Here is a 26,528-nt window from a genome sequence, read left to right on the forward strand (position 1 = left end):
CAGCAAAGCCTGGTGACAAAGCACGTGAGCTGTGCGGTCAGCACCGAGGTCTGTAGCTGGCTCTGCCACGCACCCGCGGCAGACCCTGGCCCAGAAACCTGATCTAAGCCTCAGATTTCTCATGTCAAATGGAGACGAGCGTGGCACCACCCTCACAAGGCTGCAGTTAGGATGCAATAACGTGACATCTACCAGGGACGAGCACCTGGGCAGGGAGGCAGGGGCCCGGCAGGCGTGGCGGCAGTTATCATAACCGTCACTGCCACACTTCCTTCCTGTCTTCCCATTTCATGATTGAGATCATATATTAGGTATGATTTTACATTTTACTTTTTGCATTTAACATTATATCTTAAGCTTTCTCCTTGTCATTTAATTTTCTATGATCATCATTTCTAATGCTCGCATATTTTACTTTTGGGTGTTCTACAGTTTATATTCATAACTTTTCACTTTCCATATTATTTAATATAGGTTCTGAGACAAACTGAAATTTTTAAGTTCCTGATCATGCTGCTTTCCAAACTATAGTTACATCTGTTTTATATAAGAATTTCCGTAACTTAGTATTTTTAAAAATTTTATCTAATTTGTTGAGCCTTTTGCAGAAATAACACACAGTGTATCAAATTAGAGAGAAATCTTTTAAATATAAATATAAGGAGTCTATGAGTCAGCTTTATTTATTTATTTATTTCAAATTCCTGGGCTCATGCAATCCTCTTGCCTCAGCCTCCTGAGTAGCTGAGACTATAGGCATGAGCCACCACGCCCAACTAATATCATTTTACTTTTTGGGGAGACAGGGTCTTGCTACATTGCCCAGACTGGTCTGGAACACCTGGTCTCAAGCAATCCTCCCTTGGCCTCCCAAAGTGGAATTACAGGTGTGAGACACTGTGCCGGGCTTCCAGTCAGCATTCTTGTAACACAACTTAATAAACTGACATTCTGACTTAAATATAAATACTTCAGCCTCCTGTGAGCTGAACCTCAATGCAGCTGAAACTAGACTGTCCCCAGTGTGGTGGCTCTGGGCTGCAGGTGGGGGTCAGACTGTAGCCACGAGGAAGTCACCAAGGAAACGCCACCCTGGAAGGCCATTCTGTAAAGACACCTGACCTCGTTACAAACCTTACTTTTAAACTCTTGCAAACAGTTCTTAATTTACTTAAATATTCAGAGCAAATTCTGCAACAATCTCACACTGGTGTGCTGACTAACATACTTGTTTTTTTCCACTTACCCTCCCTGTCCAAGGACAGGTATTATCTTCACATTTTGTTGTACATTATCTCCGTTTTTCTTTTTGGCATAGTAAACTCCTTGCCACTCCTATAAATGGAATGCGAGCATCATTATACTTTGTGTTTCAAAACACAAACCCAAGAACATTTTCCACTTCAGTTCCCACTCATGTACCATTGCTAAAGCAATTAGGGTAAAACATATCCTAACCTCAAACCCAATTTCAGATAATCAGACAATTCTTTCTCAGCCTCCAAAGTCCATTTCCTGGGTTGCTGACAGAAGTCACGTCAACACAGTCTATGTGGCCATATGTTTTTAGTGGCTACCTGTTGGCAAGAGGGGTTCTGAGCCCCGTGAATCAGGAGCTCTCCCTCAATGCACAGCTTCCTCCTGTCAAACTCCCACATGCTGCAGGGCAGGAGGGAGCTTGGCCTTTGCCCCGTGTTCGGGAGGGAAGAGTCTCAGGACTGGGGCTGGGAAGGGCCATTTCATGGCCTCTACTGTGGCAGGTTGCTACCAGCTCCTCGGTCTGAACAGCTGGAGGCCCCGATGGGATGCGTGAGGGTTTCAGTCCCTCTGCAAGTAGGGTGGCATGATGAGGTAATGGCCAGGACTCAGCTCAGGTAAAACAATAGATGAGATCTCAAAATCCAGAACTGCAATCACGTTATCAGACAGGAACTGCAGTCTGGGTGAGCAGGCCTGAGCAGGACAGCACCGCAGCAAGAGAACAGGGCTGTGGTGGCTCGTCTAGGAGAGCCGGGGACAGAACTGTGTTTTGTCACCATTCTAAAAGGTCCTGAATTCCTCCAAGAAGTCACCGAGGTCCCCTTAAGCTATGGAAATCCCTAAAACCCACTGTAGGACACTGAATTCCTAGGGTGTTCCATAACCTTCTTGACAGACCAGAGTCCCTTAGGACCTGGAGTTGACAAGGCTGGAAAAGGACCACCATGGCAGCCTTGCTGGCTTAGCTGAAGTCTCCTGTCCAGACCCTTGCTCAAGGTCAGTTCTGAAACCCTCCGTGCTTGGGGCATGGCAACCTGCATGCAAATGCCAATGGTAAGAGCCCATCTTCAGACTCCTCTACGAAAGTGGATCAAAAAGAAACCAGGAGATGCTGATAGAAGCAAAGGATGATTACTGACGGTTCCTGATATAATTCTGAAAACAATGGGCCCCAAAAGAGGACTGCATCAAAAAACAGCAAGCGAGCCCACTCAGTGCTTAGCTCACACGGGAGCAGAAGAGGGGCGAAGGCCTTACTCAGTAGAGTACCAAGGGGAGCTCAGCCTGGAGAAAGAGGCCTGTGGCTAAGACCAGCAAGGATTGCACAGGGATCCCTAGGCAGGAATGAGCAGGCCATCTTCCATATCCACAACTCACACTGTGTCCACCTTAAAAGGCTTCAGCAGGTAGGTCTAAGGGTTACTTCTGAAGCTCACTATCAAGAGAAATATGGGAAATTGATTATGATGTTTGCAAAATTCTGTGAATACACTAAAACCCACCAAATTGTATACTTTAAATGGGTGAGTTGCACAGTAGGGGAATTACGTCTCAATAGAGCCGTTACATAAAAAACAGAGAGAAAAATATAGGTGACCAATTTACCAATCAGTTAGCACTTTAAAAAATATATTCAGGATTTTCTGCTCTAGTCCTTTCTGAATAGATCAAGTCCTTTCTGACCAATCCCAAGCCAAGGTATAACTGGTCATTCTAGCCAAACTCCACAGTCCACCTATAGGAGCAGAACAATTTAGCCAAGTTGGCTTGGGTAACAGAGTCACCTCTAAGTTTTCCACTCACCAATGGAAACAAAAAAATATATATTTATCATAAATATAAGATTTTGTTCCTAAGGATAATAAGAGTACTCCCTCGGCATGTTGTCACATAGATTAAGATGGGTAGTACACATAAACTCAGCACAGCCCTGACAGGCAGCAAACACTCAGTAAATGGCCTGCTTCAGGCACACATGGATTTGCACAGGCCTCTCTCCCAGCCCGCTGAGCTCCCCTCAGAACCCCCCTTCTGTCCAGCACAAGCCGTGCACCGTGCTGGGTTTCTGGGGCTATGACTGCAGTCCCTCTCGGTGCCCACTGTCTTGAGAATTAAATCATCAGCTCCAGCTGTCCTATCCGCAGGGCGTGCACATGGTAAACAATCCAGGAACACTTGGGGCTTTTGTTTACCGAATGGAAAAAGTAGGCTGAGGTCAACTATAGCATCCTGCCTGCCAGGCTAAGGAATCTGAGCTCTATAGTGAGGGAGCAACACGACCAAATGAAGATTTAGCAAGACTGATCACACAAGACTGCACCGTGGACTGAGTGCAGGTGGAGGCTTCTGGGACCTAACTGGATTCAGCCACCATGATTCCAGAGTGTGGGAAGAAGGCCCCGAACAAGGCCAGGCCCAGGCAGGAGACACTCAAAGGCAGGGGTGTATCAGCCGCCAAGGCTTGATGATGGATTTGATGGAGACCAAAGGGCGGGCAGGAATCCAAACCATTCCAAGAATCTAAGTGCAAACACCTGTGAGGATGGCCCATGCGCAGAGACTGCAGGGGCTAGAAAACAGACTGGAGTGTTTATGGGAGAATAGAGAAAATCACTGGTGGACAATTTAATTTCAAGGTGACAGCAGGATGTTGAATCAGACGTTGGAAAAGAGGCTGAGACTAAAAAGAGAGGTGTGGCTTCTACACAGAGCAGGAGAGAGACCTCAACAACAGAGGAGCCAAGGGACAACAGCGGGAAAGGCCAGATCCTGGTAACCCTGGGGGGATGAGAGGAAGGCAGGCAGGAGAGGGGCCGGCAGGGTGGAAGCAGCAGCAGTGCGGGGGCACAGGAAGGTACGAGTCTGAAGAGCTCAAGGCATCTGCAGCTGCGTGTCCTCATCACAAATGGGCATCTGAGCAGCCACATTTTGCCAGCACCTGTGACACGCCAGGGAAGGACCACGCAGTGTCTGTGGGAGAAAAATATCAAGATCTCTAAAAGAGAAGAGGCAATGTGAGGCTTGGGTATCTATGGTTCTAGATCCCTGGCAGAGGAGTCTTGGGGAAGAAGAAGAGAGCGGAGAGTCAGGGACGTGCACAGCAGCAGGAGGGACTTACGGCGTGGCACTGGCAATCGGGTGTTGACACCTTTTCCTTTCACCTGACAGAGGAGCCACTGGCTGAGAACAATGAGCAGAGGGGTCTGTGGAGAGTAGCAAGTGTAACATTCTCTGCTTGAATGTCACCAGAATGTCTCTTCTGCCCCCAGGAATAACCAACTGAGACACCCAGTACCTAGACTCTAACCCTGCAGTCCCCCAGCCCTGGCCACTTCCTAGGGCTCCAGATGCCACTGGGGCCCCCAGTGGATGTCTGAACTCTCCTTACCGATCACAGCACCTCTGTTCCAGGAGGTCTGCTGACTCCTCCACGAGCCCTTCTCTCTGGAGACTGAATTAGAAAGGCTATATATTCTTTCACCTCAAAAAACCGGACAGCTAAGCAGCCTGTCCTACTGTAGTACTGCCAACAAACCAGCAAGTTACTGACAAAGGGTCGTTCCCCCCGCCAAACAAATAACCAGGCTCCCAATAAAGCAATAGAGGCATCGATAATATGAAAATCTTTCCTAGTCTTTGCTCACAGCAAATAGAGATTTTAGAGAACAAGTCTCCTATTCCACTGCGAGGGCCCAGCAGCGCAACTCCAGCCGAGGCGAGGCGCTGCCTGCACAGACCCGGATGCATCCCAGGGCTGGGACTAATCCACAGAACACCCCTTCCCTACCTCCACTTGCCCTCCTCAGTGACGGGGGCGCACAGTGCCTCAGTGTAGGTGCTGCTGGAGCAGGTGCACAAGGGCCATCTGGGGCCATTCCCGGCTGAACCTGACAGCAAAGCCGCTGGCTGACCGGTGGCAGTGAAGAGCCACAGCGCCAGCCTCGGGTGGCCACGGTGGAGCCCTCCCGTGCTGCTGTGGTCTGAGCTGACTGCTCCTCTGTGGCCTCCTTCTGAGGATGCCCTTCCCAACTACAGAAGGGAACACACGATCTAACCTGTGTAGTGACCTGAGCGCACAAGGGCCTCTTCGTCCACATCAGCCTTCATTTCCCTCTTTCGGGGGGACCTTCCACTCCCTCTAGTAGGAAAAGCAACATCCTTGACAGAAAACTTGAAGGCAAAATAGGACTTGAGCAGTGCCTACTTCTGTCATTACACTGGCGTGCATCACCGGGCCCCTCAGATAGCTGACTCTTCCCTTGTTCTCATTTCAAAGCAATCTCGTGGCTCAGAGCCACGGGCAAAACAAAGGGAAACAAGTTCATTCGCAGTGTCTTCAAAGGGCCCGACACAGGTGGGGCACAAGCTCTGCACAGCACCCTGCCCTGTGGCAGGCTGCTTATTTTGTGCTATGGGACAGTCCCTGGCCAAACGCCACAGGGAATGGGTGTCACTTCCACCAGTGCCTCCACAGAGTGAGCAGGACAAGGGGTCACCCATTTTTCAAATATTTCAAACAACTGGGTTAACAGTTTCTACCCAGTTTTCCAAAACGATAAAAAGCCCTGCAAAAGCACAGCAGAAAGGATCAAGAATGCTCGTGAAAAGCAGCAGCTTCTTCCTTCTCATCCTACAGTAACCCTGCAACAGTGAGGTGCCGGCAGAGGCCGTGGCAGAGAGAGAAACAGCCCTTCAGACTGAGCCAGACTCTCGTCCACCTGCTGCCTCAGCACCACCAGGAGGGGCCTTCTCACACCACCGCGCAGTGATTTCTTCGTCTGTTTCCAACTCTCAAATACGTGATAAGGCAAGAATTTTTGTTTTGCTCTTTTTTCTATGCCAGAATCTAGCACAGTGCCTGGCGTTTAAAAGACGTTCAATGAACGAAGGAGGCTCGGAGAACTGCTGGGCTCAGCTGTGTCTGAGAACGTGCTGCCTCCCTGGCAGTCCTTTACCCAGAACCATCTGCCATCATCCGCTGCTTAGATCAATTACTGGAAAGATCAACTTTATTCACTTGTTACAAAGACAAAAACAATCATTTTACATGTCAATTTAAGTTTTCACTTAAATGGGAGATGAGAGAAAATCACTGTCAGACAATTTAAGTCAAGGTGACAGCAGGATGTTGAACCAGAGCTTGGAAAAGAGGCTGAGACTAAAAACAGAGAGGTGAGACTTCTACATGGAGCAGGAGAGAGACCTCAACAACAGAGGAGCTTTCCAAGGGACAACAGCTTATTGGCTGAGCATATTATACACTTTCTTGGCCTTAGTTTTCACATCTGCAAAATAGGGATAAGAAGGATAACATCACCCTGGGCTGCTGGGAAAGAGTGAGCCTGAGATCACCTGCAGTGCTCAGTGAACATTAAGTCTTTCTTCTCTGTAAGGTGAAGGTAAAAAGGCACTGACTTCTTACTTACCTTGCCTATCTTGATGCATGAATTTATAGTATCCAGCAAGTCAGCCTTCTTTTCATTTATAGGCATTTCTCCTAACTCCTTCCCTATTAATTCACCTGCCTGATAGCCCATTGTTGTTTCAAATGCAGGATTTGCATACTGTGGGGAAACAAAACATCAAGTGAATTAAAAGTCATTTTGAAAAGAGGACAATCAAGGGTCTTTGGACCTAGGCCCTTCACATTTTCTCTCCAGAAAGTTCAGGAGCCTGGACCTCACCGTGGCAGTTCCAAAGCCACAGCACACAACCCCTGAGAGAATTCTGGAACCTGGAGAAGCTTCTGCTTGGGTGATACTTGGCTGGACTTTCTGCCATGTTCTCCTGAGGGGCCAGGAGGGAAGCAGGCCCACTTCCACTTCAACGAGCGCAGAGGAAGCGATCTGCACAGGGATATGCCAGAGGCTGCCACAACAGGGCCCCAGACTGGAGTGGAAACACTCAGGCAAAACACCCCCACACACACTGTCTGACCTCCGCAAGTCACTTAAACCCTCGGAGACTCAGTCTGCTCATCTGGACAATGGGAATGAAACATATCTCTTGCCTCTTTCCTATGGTTCAAATGCATACTGAGGGGAGATAAAAGAAAAACCATCAAGTGAATGTTGATGTGTGTGGAAAGCAGGCTATGAACTAGGAAGTGCGTTTACAAATGTAAGGCTGGTTAAGTTTCAAACAGGACCAGAAGATGAGGAGGAAATGTTTGGGAAAACTGGGCATGTGCCAATGCTGATGACAAAATAATTGATACTATTTATCAAGGTCTGTTTTCCTTGATAGACACTACAGTAGTACTTTACACACATCATTTAGTCCTCAAAACATCCTTATGAAAGGTAGACTGTTGTGCTTATTAATGTTATTCCCACATGCACAGATGAGAAAGCAGATTCAGTTGGATTGAGTAACTTGCCCAAAGTTGCTTAGCCAAGGCAGAACGGAGCACAGGCCCACCTGTTAATAACACCAAAGCCTGTGCCCTCAACCACTGGCCCACGTGGTCTCTCAGGGCACCAACTCCTCAGTGTCAACACCATCCAAGCTTTAACAAGAAGTCACAGTTAGATTAAAGTGAAGGACTAGAGAGCCCAGAAGTGAAATCAAAGTAGAGCTAATTCTCAGACAAACTGGCTGGTACAACTGTTTCCCTGGCACAACTCCCCTTCTTGTTGTTATCTGAAAGTACAAGTAAGTCACTTATATAAACCTGATTTGCTAATAATGGGTAATTTATTCACCAAGTACTAGGTCTGTTATTTTTGAAACTTTTAGTTTATACTTGCAGAAATTTATTAGAAACAACTATCTTCCAAAACAGTGAGAGAAGGGAAAAGCTTGCAGACATTCTGGTCAGAGCGCTCCCCCCATTACAGTTGTGCGCCCTCCCCACCAAGCAGTGCTCCTGCTGAATAAAAGTCTCCTTGCTAAACACGCAAACCAGTGAGAAATAATGAATGCAAATGTGGTGTTTGTACAGACATTTTCCAGCACCTTAAGTAACTATTAGCATCTTTTCTTATCTATGTTATTTCAAATTATATTTTTTATTGATTTTGTTCTAATAATCCTCTAAGGAAAAACTGGTCTCTTGAAGTTGAAAAAGAAAAAAAAAAAAATCCTAAAAATGAAAACAGAAATCCAGAAAGACAAATTTCTAAAATAACAAACCTGTATAATGTGGTCTTCATTTGTTATTTCAATTGCTTCTTGACTTTTCTCTAATGCAGTGAATATTGAGTTACAAGCCCTTTATGGGGAGGGGGAAAAAAAAGGACAGATTAACATAAATACTACAAAATCTAATACAATCTTGGGGTATTACATTAACTTATTTAACTGTGTTTTGTCTGATGTATAAGGAGGGGGGAAACTATTAAAAAGCAGAAAGAAGAAATGAATACCCCTGCAACCCTAGCACTGGGGATCGTGACCATGCACACTGGTGTATCTCCCTCCACTGTGGGGAGGCAGTGGGTCAGCTCCGCAGTACTGTGGGACCCTGGACAAGTGACTGCACCCCCTCAAGTCTCCCCCTCACCACTGAAGAGTCCTTGTGAGGACTAATGAGAGAAGAGTTCAGAATACCACAGAGCCTGGTGGTCAATTATTTGTAGCTATTATTTTAAACAAATTATTTTCACAAAAGTAGGGTCATTTGGAATGACTAGCTTTGCTGTTTTCTGCACTTAGCCTTCTACTGTGAGCATTTTCCTATACCCTTAGTGTCTGCAAACATTTTTTTAATTACATAAGTAACAAATGTTTATTGAAAAGAATTAGAAAAATATAGATAAACAAAAATAAATGAGACACTATATCACATCCACTAGGATAATAAAAAAGTTAATAACACATGCTGGTGAGGAACCCTCAAATACTGCTGGTAGGAATGTAAAATAGAGCAGCCCCCTTTTTGGGAAAAAAGTCTGGAAATTCCTCAGATGGTTAAACGTGGAGTTATCATACAATCCAGCTATTCCACTCGGAGGTAGTATACCCAATGGAAATGGAAATATATGCCCACACAAAAATGTACACAAATGTTCACAGCAGCATCATTCAGAATAGGCAAAAAGCCGAAACAATCCAAATGTCTATCAACTAATGAATGGATAAATAAAATGTGGTATATCCATACAATTGAATATTGCACAGACAAAAAGACGTAAAGTCCCAATATATGTCATGACATGGATGACCCTTGAAAACAGTATGCTCAAATGAAAGAAGCCAGTCACAAAGGACCACAGAGTACATGCATGGTTCCATTTATGTGAAATGTCCAAACTAGAAAAATCTACAGATAGAAAGTATATTAGTGGTTGCCTAAGGCTAGGGTTAATGAAAATATTCTAAAATTGTGGTAACTGATGCACAACTTTGTGAACATACCAAAAGCCACTGAATATATCTCAATAAAACTATTAAAAATAAATGAGATGAAATCATGTGAAATCCCAACACCTGAACATATCAACTGGTGTTCTAGGCATTTTCTCATATAAACACATATGTAACATGTATTTACAAAAACAGGATCATATTCTAGTTTTAAAATCTGTTTTCTCTCTGAATAACGTACATTAATATCTTTCCATATCAATAATTACAGTTCTTTATCATCACTTTTAAAAACTAGATAGTATTCCATTGTAAGATTATAATATAACTTATTCAATAAATCCCCTATGACTAGACATTTAGGTTGCTTCTGGGTTTTTTTCTTATACAAGAATCTCCCAAAGAATGATTAGGAGATTCTGTTGCCTCAGAAGGCAAGAGAAAAGAAAACCCGAGTATCTATGAAGTGCAGAGATAATACTAAGTATACTATGAGAATAACAACGCTTTTACATTATTCTTACTATTACTAAATTATCTCACTAAACAAGACAAAACAGCTTAGCCAATAAAAATTAGAAAAATAGCTCCTTTTTGGCAGGTTAAAATCAAGAGATGGCACGTGAACTACACACCTCAGTGAAGTTTTATTTTAAACAAAATTGGGCCAGCATGGTGGCTCACACCTGTAATCCTAGCACTTTGGAAGGCTAAAAAGGGAGTACTGCCTGAGGCCAAGAGTTTGAGACCAGCCTGAGCAATATAGCAAGACCTTGTCACTACAAAAAATTAAAAAATTAGCTGGGCATGGTAGCACACATCTGTAGTCCCCAATACTTGGGAGGCTGAGGCAGGAGGATCACTTAAGCCCTGGAGTTTGAGGTTACAGCGAGCTATGACAACACCACTGCACCCTAGCCCGGGTAACAGAGCAAGACCCTGTCTCAAAAAAAAACCCAAAAAACAATGGGAAGTAAGTTCCTACCTCTAATATAACAAGCTTGGAGGAGATGGATCTGTGAGAAGCCCTACCAGGTTTTATGATTCTTTTTTAACTTTTGCAGATCTGGTAAATAAAAAATGTTAAATCATTTTCATTTGCATTTATTAAGTGAGGTTGAATATCTTTTCATATTTACTGGCCATTAATATCTCTTGTGAACTGCTTGAGCATGTCTTTTAAAATTTCTTTTACTGAGGTGTCCCTATTTTTAAATTAATTCATCAAAGCTCTTCTCTTTATGTATTTATGATATTAACCTACTGCCTGTCCTACATGTTACAAATATATTTTTCCCAGTTTGTCATTTGTCTGAATTTTTAACAGTATTTAAGTTTTTTTTTTAAACTGTAGATAAGCTTAACATTTTTATGTTGTCTAATCTGATTCTCTTCCTTTATGGAATCTGGCTTTTACGCCACACTCAGTTTAAAGAGACTTCATCAACCATTACATATGTCTACTTATTATACTTTTTAGTACTTATGTAGTCCTAATTTTTTACATTTAAGTGTTTAATTCATTGGTATTTATTTTGAGGTAGGGTGTGAGATTGGGATATAACTTGATTTTCTTTCCAACTAGTTAATCACTTGTCATAATTCCATTCACTGAAGAGTCCATTTCTCATGTTGACTTAAAATGCCATGTTGATCATATACGAAATTCCTAAATATATTCAAGACTCTTTCTAGATTTTACATTCTATTACAGTTTACTGACCTGACATTAACACTTAGTTGCTTGTTACAGCTACTTAGTGCTTTTTAATATCTGGCAGAACAAGCCTCTCCCTATTTCTCTCATTTCTCCCAATTCTTTAGCCCCACATCCACCTGCCCTTCATATTCTCACACCTCCCTGTGGGATGGCATCTCCGTGTGGCTGCAGCGGAGCACGGGGAGCAAAGCAGGACGAGCACCGAGAGGTAAGCAGCGGACGGCCTCGGAGAGCTTGCAGGCCACATTCTGGAGTTTGGATTTTATGTTGAAGGCAGTGGCCCAACAGTAACATGGAAAGGAATTATATGTTATTAATACTTCTGTGCGGAGATGGAGAAGCAGTGAAGACTAGATATAGAGAGACTAACTGATGGTCTCAATAATCCAGGTAAAAGTAGACAGTGACCTAAAACTAAGAGAGTAGCAGTAAAGATAAGTAGATTCCAAAGGTACTCAGCAAGTAAGACCAATAAAACTCGGTGAGTGACCAGACTTAGGCATGTGTGTAGGAGACACAGGGGTGTCGGTCTAGGACCACAGTGTGGATGATGGGGTGTTCCACTAAGCTAAGGTGTGCAGGAAGAAAAGCCCTGAGGTGACAGATTTAGAGATGGGGGAAACACAATGACTGCAGTTTTGAAAATGTGGGTCACAACTTAAAGAACCATTTTTGCCATTTGCTGCTTATGAGATCTTGGCTGTAAGTTGGTTAACCTTCTTGGATCTCAGTTTCTGATTCTTGATTAAATAAAATAACCTCTAATATCACTGCCTTTTCCAAAATTCTACTCTCTGAAAGAAGGTGGTAGCCTAATTCACTGTGGGAATGCTGCAGCAAGGCTGGGGTGACCCAGGAGCAAGGAACAAAGCAGGCCCATGGGCAACTGTCCACCTCGTTTCCTTACAAAATGTGGCAACACACAAGAACTCCTTTATAACCACACTTGCCTTCAGACATCTCTGCTGAGCAGCATTTCCGTGCTAACTCACGCTCTGCCTGCTATTCATTCATTTCATCTATGAAGTACTTGTCTTCTGTACATGTGGAACCCTGCACTGGTCCTTACTGACCTTGTCACTCCCATCTGATCTGCTCTTCACTGCCCTGGACGTGTGCAAACGCAATGGTCCAGTTCCCTCCTGACTCCTGATGAAGGAAATGTTAAACAGTGGGACACACAAGGAAGAAACCCAGGATAACAGGGACCTGCTGACTTTTCTTTCTGTCAACCTAATATAATTTTACTAATGTTTCTGCTTTTCTTGCTCTACAAAGTGCTAGACATCCACTCATTTCACTTAACACATTAACTGCCACGTGAGTTGTATCTAATTCAGGCTAGCTTTGAGCCCAGCACCTTGTGAAGCATACATAACTCACATGTCTCTTTACCTTGGGAGCCGTGTGAATTACTTGTCAAGTTGCATATAGCTCACGCACAGAAAACAATAAAAAATAACAAATTTTTCATTAAATTAGAAAGGATCATTTTGTTTTTAAAGTTTTTATTCTATTTTTGTAATAAAACACTGTGGCCCCAAGGAAAAATTTTTTTCTCTAGTGTGGAAGTCAATGTGTGAAAGAAAAAAAAAAACCTGTTTATTAAGAGCAAATGCTAAAATGCTTATCGTAGAGAAGAAAAAATGTCACCTACTGGAGATAACCAATGTTAACAGGTTGAATGTGTGTGTACATTAAAGGTAGTTTTTCTTCCTTAGAAAACAAAACAGGTAATCCAGTATATACAGTTTCCTATTCTGATTTTTTTACTTAGTATTATTTTGGGGCTCCATCTTTAAATGTGAGTCTCCGATCACTAATGTGACCCGTTGTTAGTCATCCAGGCAGACTCACTGGGTCCCCTACAATCCCATTTTAGTAGGAGGCCAGTTATGGCCAAAAACTAACACCCACAGCCAAGGCTCTCACTTGCCACACTCACTGGCCTGGAGGGCTTTCTGTAAGTGGCAGAATTACCTGAGTTTCAGTTGTGACCGCACCTCTCCAAACTCCAGCTGGAGCAGTTCATTGTAGCAAGCCATGATGCTGGGGTTTTCAATATACCTCTACAAACAGAAAAGGGAAATTTCTGGATTAAACAAAGGTGCTTTTTTAAATAATTGTATGTGCCAAGAAAAATAACTCTTCTAAACAAACTTCTCAATTTGGTAAATGAAAGCTAAAAAAATACTTTGTTATCATTAATGATGAACAAGAGGTGAGAGAGAACATTTATGGGCACCAAATTAGTTTTTAAAAAAATAAGGTTTAAGAATGCTTTTCTTTCAGTACCTTGAGTTGAGAGCAATTTGGTTGTTTGCATGTCACTGATAAAGCAGAGGCTAGGATATGTAGAGGAAGAAATTTATTAACTAAATTCCTATTTACATTAGACTTTCAGAGTATATTCAAGAAATGTATTTTATCCTCTTTAAAGTCATTCAAGCTCATGGTAAGCAAATATATGCTCACATTTCTATCTGCACCTGTTTTTCACAGAGGGAACCCCCACGTGGGCAACATTTTCCTACACTAACCTCCAACAGCAGCACAGCAAAGCCAACAGATGGTTATCTTCCACAGCAGAGGTACCGGCAGAAGCCATGGATTTGCCCAGTGTCTCTTACTGCTGTGGACATTAAGTGTTTCATGTAATAACCTTTACATAACGGAAATATCTCATGACAGAGCAAATCACATAATTCTGAGAAGATGGGCCCATTACAGTACCAAATTACATATGCCATCAAGACATCTCAGCAGTCACTGTGTTCTACCTCCTAGGTCCACCCAGATGCAAAAATATTTGTGAACGTTACCCCTCCCCCACTTCTGTGAAGGGCTCTTTGATTTTACCTGCACAATAAACGGATAACACTCCAGCTGACTGAGGGGAAGCTGTGGACTAAGAGGCCGGGCCTCTGCAGGCCACTGTCTACAAGCCCTAGCCAGACGGGAAACAGGGAAATGGGGCCCCTCAGGGAGTTCCTTCTAACGCCATGGTGAAGGAAGACGCCCAATGTTTGAGCACTGATCAGGGTCTTCTCCGGGTGTTGAGCAACCTAAGAAACCAGCCCTAGCTTCACGCCTTGAAAGCTGTATGGTCTTATAGCAATTGGGCACTGAACCTTCCTTAGCACGCTTCCTCACCTGAAAAACAAGGAAAATAACTGTTCCTACCCACTGCGAGAATAGAGATGATGGGAGAAAGCACCCTAATTACAAAATGCTGCACAAAGGTAAAGAACAGCTATTGCCACCCCCAGGAGGGAAGGCAAGACCTGCCGGCCAGGATCATGAGGGTCCCCACATCTGTGGGCCAAAGCACAGCCCCCTTCTCATCCAGAGGTCTGACAGAGGTGACATGCTACCAGCTCCCACCAACTGAGACGGGTGGAGAGGGCTAGACGTGCTGCCCATGTCTCAGTCAGCCAGGACTCCACAGGAACACCCAGGAACGCTGCCTATCTACACGGGAACCCACTGCTGACTAGGCAGGGACAAAGAGAGATTGCTAAGCATAGTGCCATGTCACTACAGCACACAAGAGGTAGTGGCCTTGAGACAAACAGGGGTCCCCAGCTGCTCTGCAGGTGAGACCTTGAGATTGGTGGGAAGATATGTATTTAAGCAATTCCAAAAATGGCCTCCCACGTATGCAACCAGATTTTTCATTGAGTATCAATGTTATATATCCACCAAACTTTTTTACCCCAAGGTGGGAATCAAGGTACAAAACCTAGCACACATGACCAAGCATATATGTGGGCAAAGAGCATCTTGCTCCTGCTGTTTGCCCTACCACCCTTACCTCTGCTTTGCTCTGTCTCAGTACTGCTCTGTGTGTCTACATATCTCATCTTTCCTGTCCCTCTCTGACTTTTGTTTCTGTCCCAAGCACTCCATGGGGCATGGAGAGTGGAGAATCAGGTCCAGGGATCCTCAGAAAGCGGGCTGCTATGCCCTCTGCTTAAATAGCAGTTAGTCTCTTCCCAACTCCATCCCATGACAGGCGCTAGGGCCACAAACCCTGCAGACTTCCTGAGCTGACTTCACCTCACTTTCTCCAAAGCATCTCACACCCATTGCTAGGACCTAAACCCCCCCTTCCTACACCCAGTGGTTCTCAACTCTTGGCTACATATTAGAATGACCTGCAATTTGAAAAAATAATACCAATGTGCAGGCCCCTCCCCAGACCAACTAAAGCAGATTCTCTAGCAATGCTCTTCAAGGGACTCTAATGCACACTCAGTGGTGACAGATCCCAAACTCCAATACTAGGTATTTTAGTCAGCAAATGCTCGATTGCCAAGTCCAACTGAGGAGGCAAGCAGGTCCTCCATTCACTTTGCAATCCTGCACCATGGCTAACCCACAAAATAGATCACTGCCTACCACCTCCGAACACCAGAGATCTCGCTGCAGCGGTAGCTTGCAGGCCTCAAGCCTTGGCATCACTGTGCACAAGCCAGGTCTTCCACTAGTTGCTGCTGAGAAGCTGTTAGTTGTCATTCTCTTGAAGGTATTTCTCTGGCTGATTTTAAGATCTTCTTTTTCTTTGGCTTTTTTGTTTTTGTTTTTCAGTTTCATTATGATGTGTCCTATTTTTTTTAATTGCTCTACTTTGGATTTGTTGGAACTTTTGAAATCTGTGGATTAGTTTTTTATCAGTTCTGCAAAATTCTCAGCCATTCACTCTTCAAATATTTCCTCTGCCCCATCCTTCCTCTTCTCCCCGTGGAACTCCAGGTATATACATACCAAACTTTCATACTCGATTTTTCACATTTCTTAACCTCTCTAACTTATTTAGTCATTGTATTTCTGTGCTACATGCTCTGACCTACTGTCTAGGTTTTAAATTTTTCTGCTATTTTCATTTCTCAAAATTCAATTTTGTTCGGCATAAAATTTGCTATGTTACTTTTTATAGTTTCCTATTTTCTAGCTTGTCTTATCTTTTATTTCTTTACATATAATAGGCACATTTGTTTATAATTCATGTCTGATAACTGTCATATCTGAGGGTCTGTTTCTACTGTTCTTCTTCCCCCGCTAGTTCTTACTTATGTCGCACCTTGTTGCCTGGTGGATTGGCTACCTTTGACTGAGGGCTGCCTGCTCCCCTTGAGCAATTTATTGCAGAGATTCTCTGAGGCCAGAGATGAAGTTTTCTTCTTCTGAGGAGGATTTGTATTTGCTTCTGCCAGGTACCTAAGAGAACCACCCATCCAGACCACTAACTAAATTCATAGCTTGAGGTTTCCTGACTACCTTGCTGGTATAAACCTGGGCTACAACTCTGCCCAAGGGTCAATCCTACTTCAGTTCTGCCCACCATGATCCCCAAGGCCTCATTTGCAACCAGCGACCAAATCCCCCAGCAGCCTTTTGCTTAGGAGAAACCAACAGATTGAAGCGGCAGATGGAGAGAAAGGGAGCTATGCTTGGGTTGCCTTATTTCTAGAATCCTTGAACTGGCTTTTAAAAAGTTGCATGTATACATGTCAGTATTATAGCAACACATTCTATGGTATAATTTTTGATCAGTATTCCATAAAAGATTTTATTACGTTAAGATGACTTTAGCAGGCATAGTTTTAACAGACTAAGAAAGTGAAGTGTTATAGATTAGATTAGCAGGTTATAAAGTCAAACTAAACCGTGACACAGCAGGACAATAATTTTTTCTTCAAATCACTTCAAAACTTTTGCTGGGCACTGAACTGGGATAATGTCTCCCACTGAACTGCACTTTTATAACAAAGAAGTGGGTGCGTACCCTTGTGAATCCAGCAGCAAGAAAGGGCATTACAGACAACTCTTCTCTATCCACCCTTCAAAAGAACACAGGGAAAGGTTAGACATAGTTTTTTCAATTACATCTCACCTCTTTTACTATATACTAATTTAAATATACTTTGTCACATAATGAATACTTTTAGGTAAAATCAGATTAATATAAAAATTTAAAGTATACAATTGAAAACTGCTTTCTGTTTCAATTTCATATTTAGCTTTTTGGCAGTATGTATTATAATACTTGAAATACAGAGATTATATTAGTAGACAGAATCCAGGAGTGTCCATATATTTATTTAATATGTGAAAATTTTAATTTAAACTAAGTTAAATTCTCTATTTTCTTCTACTTCCGGTTTATTTTTTTTAAAAAATCCCCTTCCCCCATATAGCTCAAGAAAAAAGTACAAAGGACACAGAAACATCTCTTCTATCTACAAAAATATATTAGCTAGATAACATTTATTTGAATACCTGCCCTCCTTCTTATATATTTCTCTTCTTTCCTTACCCCCAATTTAAGGATGAAATATAAGATTCTCCCCATTTATGTGTAATTCAAATCCTCCAAGATATTTGGAATTAGAAGGCCCTAGGAAGACAGCCCTGGAACACCCTCATACTTCTCATGGATTGCCTATTTGTAGAGTGGAAGGCAGTTCAAAATCACAAAACCAAGCATGAAAGCAGAAAGTCCCTCTAGGAACTAGAGAAATGAAATAAAATAAGAAAGAATAAAGAACAAAAGTCCAAACTACAAAGGGCCACACTTGTCATAGCATGCAGGTTATTATTTGGCCATCTGTTAAGGGCAAGCGTTACCACTGACACCTGAATTTCAACATCAAAAAAAAAAAAGAAAAATTAAAGCTTACCTGCGTACTACACCAACAATAACTGTGTTTTCTGAGAGTTCTGATGATCTTATAGACCTTAAAAAAAAAACTTTAAAATAAATATAATTCTTAAAATACAAGCATACTTAAACAATTTTGGTAGAACAATTAAAATTAGAAGAGGGGTAGAAGGAAGAGCAAAAGATCCCTTTACACTCTGGACTCATCTTCCTGGCTACTTGATCTTTCTCTCTTTTGGGGACACAGTCCTAATGAGTGGACTGTGATAACTGTAATAAGCATGGGGCAGAAATGCAGTAGCTGAGGTGATGTGCATTTGCTTGTGCTGGTCTTTGTTAACCACGGTGTTTCAGACGGAGTATTTTCCCTGCTTTGTGCTTAAGTGAAAGGAGTTGTCTCTTCTGACCAAAGGGAAACTCAAGTTTATGAGTATTAGCACAAGGTGAGGGCTGTGCTTATGGTGGGGATGAAGGAGCCCAGGGGCTGGTTCTTCACTGTATTCTAAACAACACAAATAATGAAGAGTTCCTAGGTAAAGTGGAAGCTAAATTAACAAGAAAAAAAGTCCAAAACTAGAAAATTCAAGATTTTGTTATTAGTCAAAAAGAGAATCAACACTTGATATCAAGGTTAAGGATGGAGGACTGGTTCAGAAAAGCACAAGATGCTGCTCCACTGAAGCTGCCAAGGAGAACCAGCTTTACAGACCATGGGAAATGAAAATACAGCCGAAAGGTCAGAGAGGGCAGAAATAAGTGTGACACAGAAGAGCAGGAGAAGGGAAAGAACGTGTTCCACTGGACATATGCAGGAGCTGTGAACTCGTCCTACACTGGGAGAAGAAAGTGGGACTCTGGAGAGGAGGAGCCAGGCCACAGTGTAACAGAGGGAATGACCTGAAAAGGTGTAAAATGTTCTACAAGATCCCCACACAGTCTTGGGAATTAAAATCCACATCCCTGCCCGAGGCCAGTGGTCAGAAGGGGAGGGGAGTGTCCTGTTTTTTGTACCCCAAGAGATGGCTGAATGGACCTGTCCGGGCAGAAGTCACAAGATTGTCTTCATAGGAGATGGGCTGGATCAGGACCATCAGCTACAATTAAACAGCAATAGCCACAGGCTGAAAACTCCTTTTAAAAGCTCTGTATTTCAGCTTATAGATAGCATAATGGTACTTTAAGATGAGAATTTCCCATCCTCCTCATTTGCCAGCAAATTAATAAACTTCTCTTTCCTTCTCCTCAAACCACATGTCCTCATTCTTCTGATATGGCCTCGGGGACAAGTGCTGAACCTTCAGTAACAACAGGAGGAGGAAGGAACTCAGCCTCAGACCCAGAGGAAAAAGACTCATGTTAGATAGGAAGCTCAGAAGGAGGGGAATGGAGAGAATCACACCCAGACTGCCCTACAGTCAAGTGAGAAGTGTGCTGGCCTCCCAGAGAATGTGTCCAGGATGGGACAGAGACCAGCCCACATTTGCTTCAGCTCTGTTAGTTCAAGAAATAGAACCACTTCTGAATCACAGCACACAAAAAACGATTTGTGCGACTATTTCTCAATTCTCCGAAAGACGGTACATAACATAACCGTTCCAGAGGCATAAAAGAGATTTGCCATACACAATGGATGCCTCAGTCTTTGCAAACTTTTTCTGTAGAGGACCAGAGAGTAAATATTTTAGGTTTTGCAGAACACAGGATGCTATCACAACTACTCAACTCTACCATTGTAGTACAACAGCAGCCACACACAATACACAAATGAACGGGCATGATTGTGTTTTCCTTTGCCCACCCCTGCCTTTGGGCCTAATTTTCTTGTGGAACCCAAGTTGGGAAAGGCTTAGAGTCCAACAATAGATGTAGAATAGGCCTGGGGTAGAGAAGCTGCTCAGGAATGGAAGTTGCCCTGGGGTAGGGAAGAGTTCTAGGGATCAACCAGTCTCCTTCATGGACACTGCTCATCTCTCCACTTTCCTCAACATTTCTGCTTTTCCCAGTGTCTACTCTCCATATTCCTCCAGCTCCCATGTGCCCATTCTCTCCAGAGGGAGCCAACCTAGAGTGCTGCATGGCTCTACTGGCAGAGTCCTTCCAGATCACCCCTGCAGGGCTTGCTGGCTAGGTGACAATCTCCAGTCCACCCTGAAGAGCAGGCAGGCTCAGCTTCCTGAAGAAAGCCACAGGAGGGGCTGCTCAGGCCCAGAGGGGTCACCGGGAAGGCCAACACTCACAGACACAGCCAGCGCACTCATCATATCTCATGACTAATATTCATCCTAGCCCAAACCTCAAATAGGGAATAAGAGACATGACTCACAAATGGTATTTCCGTGACTTCTAGGGATATTATATCTGTTTTGTGTTTATGTTGTCATCTTATCACAGAGATTCGGAGGGAGAAAAGGCAAATTTAAATATGCAGCCAGTCACCTCAAACCAGCTCTCTGAAGAAAACTAGAGATCTGAGTGACGTAATGGCAAGTAGGCAACTGTGCAGATGATCTCAGTAAGGAGCTGTGAATGGTCCACCCGGACCTGTAGTTACAAGAATGACAGACATTGAGCTAAGGGTGACATGGAAGGGAAGACCCTGTTTACCTGGACACAAGCCCTTCAAAGGAGTTCTAAAACTGTATAGAAAGGCAGAGGTGTACTCTGGACTATTTCTGATGCATAAGAAGGAAGAACTGGCTAGAAAATAGAAATGTCAAGAACCTGGGTTGAAAAATAACACCATAGCTTTAGAATTCATGAAAACTAGGGAAGAAATGACTTGGCATAGTCAAAATGTACACCTGGACATTAGGAAGGCAGATTTCAAGGTCAGAAAAAGATGGAACATAAGATTCTGCAAGTAGTGCAAGCATGCCGGGAAGCTCTTAAAGTCACACTACCTAGGTCAGGCACAGTGGCTCACACCTGTAATCCTAGCACTCTGGGAGGCTGAGGTGGGAGGATTGCTTGAGCTCAAGAGTTTGAGACTAGCCTGAGCAAGAGGAGTGAGTCCCTGTCTCTACTAAAAAATAGAAAGAAATTTGGCTGGGCAACTAAAAAAAAAAAAAAAAAAATTAGCTGGGCGTACTGGCACATGCCTGTAGTCCCAGCTACTTGGGAGGCTGAGGCAGGAGGATCACTTGAGCCCAGGAGTTTGAGGTTGCTGTGAGCTAAGCTGATGCCACAGCACTCTACCGGGCAACAGAGCAACACTCTGTCTGAAAACAAAACATAAAAACCCAAAAACCAAAAAAACACACTACCTGGTGTATCATTAGGATTCGATTTGGCTACACATGACAGAAAACACCAAGAATAGTAGCTTAGATAATATTTGTCTCGCACATGAAAGGTGTGCAGAGGGAGACAGCCCAGGGCTGCCAGGGCACTCTGCAAGATCAGGAACCTGGCTCCTTCCACCTTGTGTTTCTCTATTACTGTCTGTATGTGGTTTCTTCTTCGTGGTCCAAGACAGACGCTGAGCACTAGCTGTAGTGTCCACATTCCAGACAGCAGGAGGAAGGGCAAGCTCCCTCCCCTTCAAGGACACTTTCCAGAAGATGAGCATGACAGTTCCACTGGCCAGCTGCAAGAAAAGCTAGGGAATGCAATATATTTTCTAGGAGGCCATATGCCTAGGTAAACATAAGAAACCCTGTTACTAGGAAAAGAATAGAAATAGGTACTGCGGGCAACCATCAGTCTCAAACTATACTAGGCAACTACAAATAATTCTGATGATGGTTTCGGCATTACAGCAGAAAAAAGGCAACATGATGGGGGCTTACTGTAAGAACATAGCTAAGCTCTTTAATGAGTTGAATTTCACAAAAGCACACTCCATTACCTGCAATTTGCTACTGTTCTGCACCATGTCAAATGAGTTTTAAATTGAAAAGAACAGAGTTTACAATGGTAAAAAGGATCTACAGACCAAGGTGAATCAAGAAATTCTGTGGAAGCTTCTGGCACTCTGAGTTCAATCTTGCTTCTGCATTCACCATAATTTTAATTCTGTTAATGCATTTTGGGTTTACAAGCAGTGCTTTCTTATTTACTCCATCTCATTTTATGAAATCTTCCCTTTTATTACAGAGTGCTATTTCTGCTGCACAAAGAAATATTTCTTCACCTCTTCTGAGTACACAAAGCACGTCTCTTCTACAAGGTTCTTCAGTTTCTTATAAAAAATAATTTTCTCCCAGGCGCAGTGGCTCACGCCTGTAATACTAGCACTTTGGGAGGCCGAGGGAGGAGGATGACTTGAGGCCAAGAGTTCAAGACTAGCCTGAGCAACATAGCAAGACCCCATTTCTAGAAAAATAAGAAAAATTAGCAGGGTGTGGTGGTGTAGTCCTAAATACTCAGGAGGCTGAGGCAGGAAGATCCCTTGAGCCTAGGAGTTTGAGGCTGCAGTATGCTATGACTGTGCCACTGCACGCCAGCCTGGGTGACAGAGTGAGATCATCTCTTAAAAAAAAAAAAAAAATTTAGGGAGGGGGGAGGAGGAAAAAAAAATTTAGGGGGTGGGGAAAAAAAAGGAAAAAAATATTTAAATAAAAAATTTAAAAAGTAATAATTTTCTTAACCTTTAGGGCTATTCTTCCCCCCTTCATTACACTGTGGGAGCTTTTCACAGCCCCATTCTTTATCCTGTTCACTCACCCTTGAACGTAGTGCTATCTATAAAGGCTCAGAGTTTGCCAACAAAGACAGAGAGTTTCCTTAGTATCCCTTCGCTGGCCCCTTGGTGTCAGCAGCTGTCCTCCTCTTAGGTCTGGGCTGCAGATCAGGTCACCAGGCGCAGTTCAGGATTGGAGAGTGCTTCCAGCAGGCATGCATGGGTCAGTTGCACAGTCGGCTCCTGGCCTACTCTCTCTGGTTCTCAAACTAAACCTGAGGATTGCTGCAGTCTGCTGCTTTGAAACTGCTGTATGTAACGGACTGTTCTCAGGTTTCTTTTGCCTCTGTCCCCTTCTTACAACATGGTAGGAAAAACCATGTCTCTGTCCATCTCCCTCTGCTCCTTGCCTTGGGTTTCTGAGTGGATGTAGAAGGTAAAGAGCGAGGGGCGGCAGGGCAGCGGGGGTCAGAGGCACAGGCCTCTGGCCAGCTAACGGCAGTGCTGCTGCTCTGCGGGGGCTTGGCCTCCTGCTTCTCTGGGCAGTGCAACTCCAGCATCCCAGGCTTAGCGGAACACGGAGAAAGTGAAGCAAGCCTCTTCCCACCGCCTTCCTTTAAGGCCACTGGCATTTCAGCTTCAGGGTATGTGGGGGATAGTTCAGGAACCAGCTTTTATTAGTCCCCAAAGTACTACAATACAGATACGGTGGGGATCCCTATCTTTTTCTGTTCTCTCAGCTTCCAACATGTCTATCATTTTATCTTTAGGGTTTTTTTTTTTTTGTTGTTGTTGTTTGTTTGTTTTTTTTATGCTGTGGTCAATTTTTGTTTCTTTTGCTACCTTCACGGATTCTTTGATAGAGCTTGGGAGGAGGCACTGCCCGAGATGGCCTCTAACAGCCTCACGACTGGTTGACTTGCCCCGGCTCTTCCTTCTACTCTGTTCTCCACTTGGCAGCCAAATGATCTTCTCCTCTGCTGCCTGCACAGAATATGTCAGTGTCACAACTGCCTATGGGGTAGAGTCCAAAGCCTTTGGCTCAGCACACAAGGTTCATGTCTGCTCCCCAGATTGCCCGGAGCCCCATTCCACACCTGCCTGAGCAGCAGCTGTCTAGCACTGAGCAGAGAAGCCTGGGTGCCCTGCCTGTTCCTAACATGCTGCTCCCTCTACCTGGACCATTTTCCTCACCTTTCTTCCTTTCAAAAGTCCGGCTCATCCTTTAGGACGCAACCCAAATATCCTCTGTGAAGCCCTCTTTGACACAGGCACCACAGCACTCTGTTTAAACCTGCTCTGTGGGCATCCATGAGCTGTACTGAAATCACGCACTTGCCCTGCCAACTAAAGCATTAGCTCCTCACAGACGAGAACCGCATGTCACTCATCAGTGCAGCTCTAGTACCAGTGCAGTGCCCAGACCTGAGAAGACATGCAAAGTAGGGTTTCTAAACTGGTGGATTTGGAAATATAGCAGACACAGAATATTTAGCAGGGCATCTTATAAGGAGTGTAAGGAGTTCCAAATGCCCACAATAGAGAGACAGAGGAGGACACTAGTCATTCAGACAGGTCGCAAGTGATGAAAAGCTCTTCACAGGCAGTGTTAATTAGGTCTCCCAAAGGAGAAGAAGGGAAGGACAGAATTCTGCACAGCTAAGGTCTCATGAGCCACATAAGTCTCCTGAGAGAGAGGGCAAGCCAGTTCAGGAGGGGTAGCCTGGATAGATTTCTTGACAAAACAGCTCATAATGGGCAAGTGTCCTTACAGGTTGATCTTAAGGGAGACAAACCAGGTAAAAGGCAGAATCAAGATGAAACTGACTTAGGAAAATAAATCAGGGCCCGCTCTTGCCTCTAGAAAACTCACACGAATAGCACAAGGACTCCACCCCCACCCCAAGTCCTCACCCAGCAAGATGGAGATGATATGGTAGAACACAGCTAGTAAGAAAGACTCGAGGTTCCTGGCCAGGGCTGTGACATCAGGAAAGAAACATGACCAGGGATTCCTTCTGTAAAGGTCTGCTCCCTGGCTAACACAGGGCAGGGGACTGTTCCACTTACTCTTCACTGGTCCAGCCAAACCCAGTGTGAGCTTTTCAGATATGGAGCCTGCCTACGAGGGCTACCAACTAGAAAAGGGTGTTCAGGGGAAGCATCCTTGGTGGGGTTGGAAGATGAAACCATGCTCCGTGAGGAGCTGCTGACAGCAGGAAGGATGTACTCCATCCAAAAAAGAGAAGATGTCTTGGGGGAACACAATTCCTGTCCTCAAATGTTGGAATTCCGTTCTGGGGAAGGGGAATAGACCTGCTCTAGCAACCCTGTGGGCCAAATCTGGACTAAGTTAGGTTCCACGTGAAGGAGAACGTCCAAAGCTCAGGGCTACAGCAGTAACTGCTTACTGCAGAGTCAACCAGATTGAAACAGGCAAGGAATATAGGCAGCACTTCCGGCGCTAGATGAAGGCCAGAGGGGAAACTCTACTGGAGGCGAATCACACTGGGGTGAAAGCTACATAGTCTGACTACCAGAATGTGGGTTTTCATCACCAAGGAAACAAGCACATGTTGAAATAACCACATACCCTGCAAACAATCTTTTGGTATAATGCCATTTGCTTGTCACCTCAGTTTTTAACCCTTGTTATATTGGGCTTAAATCTTTTCTCTCTCTTCAAAATCAAGATTTTAAATGTCCTTAAAATTAATATGCTATAAAATTTTACATTATATTAAAATTATATGTCTTCCCCAAATAAAGTTTTCTGTTAAATAAAATGGTATTTTACTTTGTCTTGCTTCTATCAGCAGCAAATAACTTTCTTTAAAAAGCACTTTTTTTAGATTTAGAGTCTGCTATCCAGAATTCTCTTATGACATGGTATTCTGCAAGTATTATAAATAAGATACATTCATCTAACATTAGAAGACAATTTTCAAAGTTTTTATACCTTTAAAAACAATCTGGAAAATTATAATTCTTATTGCTGTAATATGCAAGTGATAGTTTTGGTTAATTACATATTGGGTTTCACCTTGGCCCTTTAGGGTTCTCATTCACATTTTCTTACTGTTTTTAGCAAAGCAAAGCAAGACAAAACAAAAGAGACAAAGACCAGTCCTCGAAATAATGAGGTTCCAATGTCTTGCTTGTTTTACATGCATGGAAGGCAACTTAAAAGAGACAATGAATTTAACTTACTGTGTTTCCAGGCTGCGTTTATTGTCACAAATGCCAATGGGATTATTTAAGTCCTAGGCTCGGGCTTACCTGCACAGTGCCTCTGCATCCAGCTGTCGAGGATTTCTGTGGTCTATAATGATGATGTCATGATGTTTGTCCAGGAAACAGGCAAGGACAGCCTGAGCCTCCCTGGTGACTGTACACTTAAACCCTGCTTTTTCACATGCCCTGCAGAATCCATTACATTGGTTATCTTCTTTGGCAAACACTAAAAGTACCTGAATCAAAAGAGAACAAACACTGTTTTTAAAAAGATGTTAGAATGATCATTTCTTAAGCCACATAAAACTCCCAAGTGTTTTCAAAGCAAGGACATAGATGTGAACATAACTGTCTGTCAATATAAATCCTTCTACAGATAACTCAGGGACAGTGTCACTCAGCTCCCTAAAATTTGTGCTATTTTTTTTTTTTTTTATCTGCTCTTAGTCAAGAAGTCCAAGTGCATGGATCACATACCTACTTGTTTTGCTAATGAACCCACTGGCAGAACTCAAAGGTTTGATTAAGCATTTTATCTTGAAATATTTGACAAGCATTTTATCTTAAGTGAATTAAAACACACAAATATTTATTTTAGCTAACAGAAAGTTAACTGGGTAAGTCCTCAGATGGCAAATGCTAATATTTCAGTGAGACTATTAAAACACTTAATTCTTTAAATAATGTATTTAAATGTTTTGACTTAAGATTTCCTGTAATTC

The 26,528-nt window shown here is 43.4% G+C and overlaps 1 protein-coding gene and 2 long non-coding RNA genes across 17 annotated transcripts in view; 1 reads left to right on the forward strand and 2 right to left on the reverse strand.

Moving 5' to 3' along the window:
- The window catches only part of PDE8A (phosphodiesterase 8A), a 134,581-nt gene that overhangs the window by 43,767 nt on the left and 64,286 nt on the right, over positions 1-26,528 (reverse strand). For 14 of the 15 annotated variants that reach the window (XR_006737401.1, XM_045561609.1, XM_045561613.1 and 11 more), the window contains exons 3-9: positions 25,852-26,042; positions 17,971-18,027; positions 17,076-17,130; positions 13,268-13,356; positions 8,395-8,473; positions 6,687-6,824; positions 1,247-1,335 (exon numbers count right to left, since the gene is read on the reverse strand). Coding sequence is in view for 14 of the 15 variants with exons in the window: in XM_045561609.1 (XP_045417565.1) it covers positions 1,247-1,335; positions 6,687-6,824; positions 8,395-8,473; positions 13,268-13,356; positions 17,076-17,130; positions 17,971-18,027; positions 25,852-26,042 (698 nt within the window). In the remaining variant the exon portion in view is untranslated. Of the gene's footprint in view, positions 1-1,246; positions 1,336-6,686; positions 6,825-8,394; positions 8,474-13,267; positions 13,357-17,075; positions 17,131-17,970; positions 18,041-25,851; positions 26,043-26,528 lie in introns of those variants that run through there. The other variant, XM_045561620.1, reaches the window with a different exon arrangement.
- On the forward strand, positions 287-14,165 carry LOC123645089. The gene is made up of 3 exons (XR_006737403.1): positions 287-311; positions 11,392-11,495; positions 13,790-14,165. It is a non-coding gene; the product is annotated as an uncharacterized LOC123645089 (long non-coding RNA).
- On the reverse strand, positions 4,407-5,350 carry LOC123645090. Its single transcript, XR_006737404.1, has 3 exons — positions 5,316-5,350; positions 4,649-4,711; positions 4,407-4,463 (listed from the first exon to the last, which is right to left on the reverse strand). It is a non-coding gene; the product is annotated as an uncharacterized LOC123645090 (long non-coding RNA).

Source organism: Lemur catta, chromosome 9, assembly GCF_020740605.2.
Source record: "Lemur catta isolate mLemCat1 chromosome 9, mLemCat1.pri, whole genome shotgun sequence".
NCBI classification, from domain to species: domain Eukaryota; kingdom Metazoa; phylum Chordata; class Mammalia; order Primates; family Lemuridae; genus Lemur; species Lemur catta.